The 8,368-nt window shown below is 46.2% G+C and overlaps 1 protein-coding gene across 3 annotated transcripts in view; it reads left to right on the forward strand.

Moving 5' to 3' along the window:
• LOC135548054 (cingulin-like protein 1) overlaps nucleotides 1-8,368 on the forward strand; it is a 67,263-nt gene that overhangs the window by 36,044 nt on the left and 22,851 nt on the right. For 2 of the 3 annotated variants that reach the window (XM_064977279.1, XM_064977278.1), the window contains exon 4: nucleotides 6,909-7,631. The exons of the other annotated variant lie outside the window; for it this stretch is intronic. In XM_064977279.1, coding sequence (XP_064833351.1) covers nucleotides 6,909-7,631 — 723 coding nt within the window. The remainder of the gene's footprint in view (nucleotides 1-6,908; nucleotides 7,632-8,368) is intronic. 3 annotated transcript variants of the gene reach the window in all.

Below are 8,368 nucleotides of genomic sequence, written 5' to 3' on the forward strand. Positions count from 1 at the left end.
AGAGCAGAGCGGAACAGAACAGAGCAGAGCGGAACAGAACAGAGCAGAGCGGAACAGAACAGAGCAGAACAGCGTAGCGGAACAGAGCAGAGCAGAGCAGAACAGAGCAGAACAGAACAGAAGAGAACAGAGCAGAACAGAACAGAAGAGAACAGAGCAGAACAGAACAGAGCAGAACAGAACAGAACAGAAGAGAACAGAAGAGAACAGAGCAGAACAGAACAGAAGAGAACAGAGCAGAGCAGAACAGAACAGAACAGAACAGAAGAGAACAGAAGAGAACAGAGCAGAACAGAACAGAAGAGAACAGAACAGAACAGAGCAGAAGAGAAGAGAACAGAACAGAACAGAACAGACTAGTCACTGGTGGCTGAGAAACAGTGTTATTTACATGGAGAAGGACAACACACCATATTGCCAAGCAGATTGCCAGGGGCTGAATGCTCCTTACTGTGGCACCCTTTATTAAACATATGTGCCTGTCAAACTATTTATCACTAATTGGTTCATTCATTTTATATTGACATAAATGAAACATTTGACAACTTTTAGCTTGTTTGACATATAAACACATAAGCACATGCGTGCGGATACACACGCGCGCGCGCGCACGCACGCACACACACACACACACACACACACAGCACACGTTTAACTGTGTATCGTGAGTCATTTTTCTGATGATATTGAAAGGCATTGGCCTCCATGACAAACCAGCTGTAAACAATATCAATTAAAACAGGCTTTTGCTCGATGTTGTTATGTTTAGAGGCCAATAATCCCTGACCAGGGATGAAACTGGATCATAGAGAGGAGTCAGTATTAGTGAGAATATTATATTAGCGACGGTATTAGCACACATATGGCACGTTCACAGCACAGACAGGGTTTACAGTAGTACAGGATTGTATGAGATCTGGGTCAGGCCGTGTTTCCTAACTCTGCACCATATGGCTATGTGCTGAGGCCACGGGGGAATAGAATTGGGGGCGAGGGGGGGGGGGGTCTCCTCTCTGGGGACAGCCCTATGGGTACAGCCCTCAGTCAGAACATAAGGTTCTGTCTCTATGGGGACAGCCCTCAGTCAGAACACAAGATTCTGTCTCTATGGGGACAGCCCTCAGTCAGAACACAAGGGTCTGTCTCTATGGGGACAGCCCTCAGTCAGAACATAAGGGTATGTCTCTATGGGGACAGCCCTCAGTCAGAACATAAGGGTCTGTCTCTATGGGGACAGCCCTCAGTCAGAACATAAGGGTCTCTGTCTAAGGGGACAGCCCTCAGTCAGAACATAAAGGTCTGTCTCTATGGGGACAGCCCTCAGTCAGAACATAAGGGTCTCTGTCTATGGGGACAGCCCTATGGGGACAGCCCTATGGGGACAGCCCTCAGTCAGAACATAAGGGTCTGTCTCTATGGGGACAGCCCTCAGTCAGAACATAAGGGTCTGTCTCTATGGGGACAGCCCTCAGTCAGAACATAAGGGTCTGTCTCTATGGGGACAGCCCTCAGTCAGAACACAAGGGTCTGTCTCTATGGGGACAGCCCTCAGTCAGAACATAAGGGTCTCTGTCTATGGGGACAGCCCTCAGTCAGAACATAAAGGTCTGTCTCTATGGGGACAGCCCTCAGTCAGAACATAAGGGTCTGTCTCTATGGGGACAGCCCTCAGTCAGAACATAAGGGTATGTCTCTATGGGGACAGCCCTATGGGGACAGCCCTCAGTCAGAACATAAGGGTATGTCTCTATGGGGACAGCCCTATGGGGACAGCCCTATGGGGACAGCCCTATGGGGACAGCCCTCAGTCAGAACATAAGGGTCTGTCTCTATGGGGACAGCCCTCAGTCAGAACATAAGGGTCTGTCTCTATGGGGACAGCCCTCAGTCAGAACACAAGGGTCTGTCTCTATGGGGACAGCCCTCAGTCAGAACATAAGGGTCTCTGTCTATGGGGACAGCCCTCAGTCAGAACATAAAGGTCTGTCTCTATGGGGACAGCCCTCAGTCAGAACATAAGGGTCTGTCTCTATGGGGACAGCCCTCAGTCAGAACATAAGGGTATGTCTCTATGGGGACAGCCCTATGGGGACAGCCCTCAGTCAGAACATAAGGGTATGTCTCTATGGGGACAGCCCTATGGGGACAGCCCTATGGGGACAGCCCTATGGGGACAGCCCTCAGTCAGAACATAAGGGTCTGTCTCTATGGGGACAGCCCTATGGGGACAGCCCTCAGTCAGAACATAAAGGTCTGTCTCTATGGGGACAGCCCTCAGTCAGAACATAAGGGTCTGTCTCTATGGGGACAGCCCTCAGTCAGAACACAAGGGTCTGTCTCTATGGGGACAGCCCTCAGTCAGAACATAAGGGTCTGTCTCTATGGGGACAGCCCTCAGTCAGAACACAAGGTTCCGTCTCTATGGGGACAGCCCTCAGTCAGAACATAAGGGTCTGTCTCTATGGGGACAGCCCTCAGTCAGAACATAAAGGTCTGTCTCTATGGGGACAGCCCTCAGTCAGAACATAAGGGTCTGTCTCTATGGGGACAGCCCTCAGTCAGAACACAAGGTTCCGTCTCTATGGGGACAGCCCTCAGTCAGAACATAAAGGTCTGTCTCTATGCTAAGTCGCTAGTCTAGTGTATTTACTGCACACTAAGTCGCTAGTCCGTTTATTTACTCTAGAGTCATCCATTAGAGTCATCCATTAGAGTCAACCACTAGAGTCATCCACTAGAGTCATCCATCAGAGTCATCCACTAGAGTCAACAATTAGAATCAACCATTAGAGTCATCCATTAGAGTCAACTATTAGAGTCATCCACTAGAGTCATCCACTAGAGTCATCCACTAGAGTCACCCATTAGAGTCATCCATTAGAGTCAACCATTAGAGTCATCCATTAGAGTCATCCATTAGAGTCATCCATTAGAGTCATCCATCAGAGTCATCCATCAGAGTCATCCATCAGAGTCATCCATCAGAGTCACCCATCAGAGTCACCCATCAGAGTCACCCATTAGTCACCCATTAGAGTCATCCATTAGAGTCATCCATCAGAGTCATCCATCAGAGTCAACCATTAGAGTCAACCATCAGAGTCAACCATCAGAGTCAACCATTAGAGTCAACCATTAGAGTCAACCATTAGAGTCATCCATCAGAGTCAACCATCAGAGTCACCCATCAGAGTCACCCATTAGAGTCATCCATTAGAGTCATCCATCAGAGTCATCCATCAGAGTCAACCATTAGAGTCAACCATCAGAGTCAACCATCAGAGTCAACCATTAGAGTCAACCATTAGAGTCAACCATTAGAGTCATCCATCAGAGTCAACCATCAGAGTCACCCATCAGAGTCATCCATTAGAGTCATCCATTAGAGTCATCCATCAGAGTCATCCATTAGAGTCATCCATCAGAGTCATCCATTAGAGTCATCCATTAGAGTCATCCATTAGAGTCATCCATTTGAGTCATCCATCAGAGTCATCCATCAGAGTCATCCATCAGAGTCATCCATCAGAGTCATCCATCAGAGTCATCCATCAGAGTCATCCATTAGAGTCATCCATCAGAGTCATCCATTAGAGTCAACCATTAGAGTCATCCATCAGAGTCATCCATTAGAGTCAACCATTAGAGTCATCCATCAGAGTCATCCATTAGAGTCAACCATTAGAGTCATCCATCAGAGTCATCCATTAGAGTCAACCATCAGAGTCATCCATCAGAGTCATCCATTAGAGTCATCCATCAGAGTCATCCATCAGTCATCCATCAGTCATCCATCAGAGTCATCCATCAGAGTCAACCATCAGAGTCAACCATTAGAGTCAACCATTAGAGTCAACCATTAGAGTCATCCATCAGAGTCATCCATCAGAGTCATCCATCAGAGTCATCCATCAGAGTCATCCATTAGAGTCATCCATTAGCTAGTATCTGATCCAGAACTGTGCGTCTGAGTTAATCCTCAATACACTCTTAGGTGACAGAGACACAACATGTTTTCTTCTGTGCCAGTTGAATGTCACTACATCACAGCTCCCAGTGAGAGGATAACAGTCTTACTCTGTAACCCACAGAGGACATGGGATGGTGTGATAGTGTGTCCCTTTAAGACTAGAGCTCTGACCTCTAGTATACTGTCTCTCTCCTTCATTCTGAACCAGAAACCTCTGACCTCTAGTATACTGTCTCTCTCCTTCATTCTGAACCAGAAACCTCTGACCTCTAGTATACTGTCTCTCTCCTTCATTCTGAACCAGAAACCTCTGACCTCTAGTATAATGTCTCTCTCCTTCATTCTGAACCAGAAACCTCTGACCTCTAGTATACTGTCTCTCTCCTTCACCCTTCATTCTGAACCAGAGACCTCTGACCTCTAGTATACTGAGCTGAGAATGATCATGTTAGTTTGTCTAATTTAATTACATTATCACATTATGTTTTCCATGCTTCGCGGGATTAGAGAGTCGAAAAGCTACAAATTCACATTATATAAGCTCTATCTCTGTGTGTGTGTGTGAATTAAAGAGATAGCTGTGGTGTTGATGTGTCAAGGTGAACCCAGGCATATGAAATTAAACGGGCCCCAGCGCAGAGCAGAGGACACACACACACACACACACACACACACACACTTCTCAAAATGGTCTCTCCATTCCAACACCGATAGCAGTGACCAAAAACTAATAATTTTCCATTTAGCCAAAAGAGCTTCTTCAATTAATAATCAAAGAGCTGCAATTACATTACACTAATGCTAGCGCTAATGCTACTTATATAAATGAAGTGGCCAGTGTCCAGCAGCTGCTATGGCTTGGGAAATTAGGCCTAAATTCTAATCCCAGTCCTGGGTCTCACCTTGCATCCTCCCCCAGGGAGAGGTAGTGGCGGCCGGGGACCACAGGGCCGGTTGGAGGGCCTCTCTGGGGGTCAGGATCATTTCTAATCACCTTGGTATTTACTATATTTACAGGCCATGCAGGGATAAAGCATTTAAGCCCCCATTTTTAATGTTATTATTTTAGCTGAACCCATGAGCTGAGTTAATGATGTGTTAACATGTAACACACTGTAACACATGGGAGACAGGATTGGGGTCAATTTCATTTCATTTCAGGCAATTCAAGAAATAAACTGAAATGAGGAAAATTGTCAATTGGATTTTCAGTTGACTTCCTGAAGTGACTGGATGGACATGGAATAGATTCTAACCTTGCTGGTGAGTAAATAGATTTGTTTCAAAGTTAGGCACTTTTATTCCCACTATGAGATAGGAAGAAGAGAGTCATAGGAGCTGGGTTTTCAAATTCACATTACATTCTTGCCTTACCTTTTGTTGTGGCTGGCAACGCGATATCTCAGTAGCCAGTAGGGATTGTTTTCCCCGAAAATATACCAAGATTCAATACCGGGAATATTCATATTTATCCAGGGAATCCTGGGAAATACAGCAAAATAATCAGAAGTGCCCATTTAAAGCATTTCAAATCAAGTTATCGTCACTATGCCAGGGTTTTCCCCAAATAGGCTTGGCTGTGCCACGATGCATAGCCGCAGGAAGTAAGGGTGCTGGGGGTGAAATCAATACAGTACCAGTCACCTACCCATTCAAGGGGTTTTATTTATTTATTTTGTTACCATTTTCTACATTGTAGAATAATAGTGAAGACATCAAAACTATGAAATAACACATGGAATCATGTAGTAACCTAAAAAAAAGTGTTAAACAAATCAAAATATATTTTAGATTTTAGATTCTTCAACGTAGCCACTCTTTGCCTTAATGACAGCTTTGCACACTCTTGGCATTTTCTCAACCAGCTTCACCTGGAATGCTTTTCCAACCGTCTTGAAGGAGTTCCCACATATGCTGAGCACTTGTCGACTGCTTTTCCTTCAGTTATTTAAAACCATTTCCACACTTCATCTCCCTGTTATTAATGAGCTGATCTGCGATATGTATAATTAGCATCTAGATGTTGCCAAATGTAGTTGATGTTCTGTCATTTGTTGGAGGTTGTCTATGAAGTGAATTGTGCATAGGCCTATCAAATGTGTGCTCGTCTGAAGAGTCACAATGTCAGTTCAAAGAGGCACGCGTTCTTTTCTAGGCTGTCCTGTAGGGGTTTCCTGTAGGGTTTACTAAATGCATTCGGGTCATGTGTCAATTATGCGTTTGCTTTGAATTCATGGCGACTTAGCGTGAAGTAAATACACTAGACTAGCGACTTAGCGTGAAGTAAATACACTAGACTAGTGACTTAGTGTGAAGTAAATACACTAGACTAGCGACTTAGTGTGAAGTAAATACACTAGACTAGCGACTTAGCGTGAAGTAAATACACTAGACTAGCGACTTAGTGTGAAGTAAATACACTAGACTGGCGACTTAGTGTGAAGTAAATACACTAGACTAGCGACTTAGCGTGAAGTAAATACACTAGACTAGCGACTTAGCGTGAAGTAAATACACTAGTCTAGCGACTTAGTGTGAAGTAAATACACTAGACTAGCGACTTAGCGTGAAGTAAATACACTAGACTAGCGACTTAGCGTGAAGTAAATACACTAGACTGAAGGTGAAATGAAAACAAGAGCCCTTTCTGCTACTGACCTTTAAAGGCAGAAGTACGTAACAGTTTATGAACACGAGTTTGAACACAAGTTTAATCCAGAGAAAAGGATCATCATTACCTGCCAAGCTCAACCCTCTTCCCCACGCATGGGAGTAGGGTGAAGTTGCCCCTAAATGCTGATCTTGGGTCAGTTTTGCATTTCCCCTACTAATGGTTAAGTTCAGGATCGGGGAAGGGGAAGCTGCTCCTAGATCTGTACGTAGGGGAAACCTCACCCAGGAGCCCCACTGTGTTGAAAACCGTAGATTTCTCTCTTAGGAAACCGCTGCCGTTAAAGAGACAAGGAGTGTATCCAGCCATAGCAACCCTATCAACCCTAGCAACCATAGCGCGACTGCGGAGCAAGGCAGAGACTCAGTCAACCGTAACGGCCGCACCAGAGGGACGTTGTCCCCCACTGAGGTTCCGTCTCTACGGGGTCTCAAGAAGACGCAGAGCAGCTCGTTGGAGGAGGAAGAGAAGGTCTGCGGGACCAATAAGAGGACGGTGCTGTCCAGAGGATCTAATCTAACCCGCTCCGGGAGTGTCAAGGACCTGATTCACAAGTTCTCGGGCTCCTCGTCAGTCAATGAAAACGACTCACCGGTTCTGTCAATGGGCGGATCCCTGCCCGAAGACTCTAACCGGCCAATCAGGATGTCCACAGCCAGAACTGTGGAGGTACTGGCCTATCAGAACTCCCAGTCCAACCCAAACACAGCCACTCTCAGTAGTACCACAGTACAGACACAGAGCCCAGTCAGGATGCCCACGGCCAAGTCCAACCCAGCCATTCACAGCAGCAGCACCGTAGAGAACCAGAACCCGGTACCTTCTATCAAACTAACCCCTCCACCCATGGAGTCTCAGCCCGGCCTTCAGGGGACGAAGACAGGCTCAGTACAGCCCAGGAGTTCTTCAGACAGTCATTCCCAGAAGGGCGAGGGCCAGAACCAGGGTGGCTCTCACAAAGATTCCATGGCAGGCTCTGGATTGGCTTCGGTAAGTAGACCTCTAGATAGACTCCTTTCTTAAAGGCTCAAGAACTGACCTCACCGATCACTGATTGGTTGGCATCCGAGACCACGTCCACCAGTGATCATACTCCATATGAAGATCACACAGCATGGCCTGCCTGTCTGTCTGTCTGTCTGTCTGTCTTGTCTGTTTGTCCACAACAACAGCAATCAACACAATCGTGCATCCGTCTTTTCATTTGTCTGTGCATGTGTGACCAATAGCAGTCCATCTGTCTGTGCATGTGTGACCAATAGCAGTCCATCTGTCTGTGCATGTGTGACCAATAGCAGTCCATCTGTCTGTGCATGTGTGACCAATAGCAGTCCATCTGTCTGTGCATGTGTGACCAATAGCAGTCCATCTGCACCCCTAACTCTTGCATGTAACATATCAGACTCAACTTAATGGCTTGTTCCTAACATGAGGCTCTTAGTGATAATGAGCTGTAGCATTGCTATTGTCATGTGTGTGGATGTTGTTACCACTGTGCTGTACGGCGATGTCACTCATGTTTGACGTCGCACCGTTGCATGTCTGTTCAGTGGAATTCACTGGTTCGATTTGCACGTGATACAATCTCAGATCTCTCTCCTGGACATAGGGCACCTTCAAATCCCATCGAATGCTCCCTGCGCTGTACTGTGCCTGTCTGTCAACAGCTATACTATTGATTTCTCTCTCTCTCTCTCCCCCCTGTCTCTCTCACCCCTTCCCTCTCC

The sequence above is a fragment of the Oncorhynchus masou genome, chromosome 11 (assembly GCF_036934945.1).
Source record: "Oncorhynchus masou masou isolate Uvic2021 chromosome 11, UVic_Omas_1.1, whole genome shotgun sequence".
In the NCBI taxonomy this organism is placed as follows: Eukaryota; Metazoa; Chordata; class Actinopteri; order Salmoniformes; family Salmonidae; genus Oncorhynchus; species Oncorhynchus masou.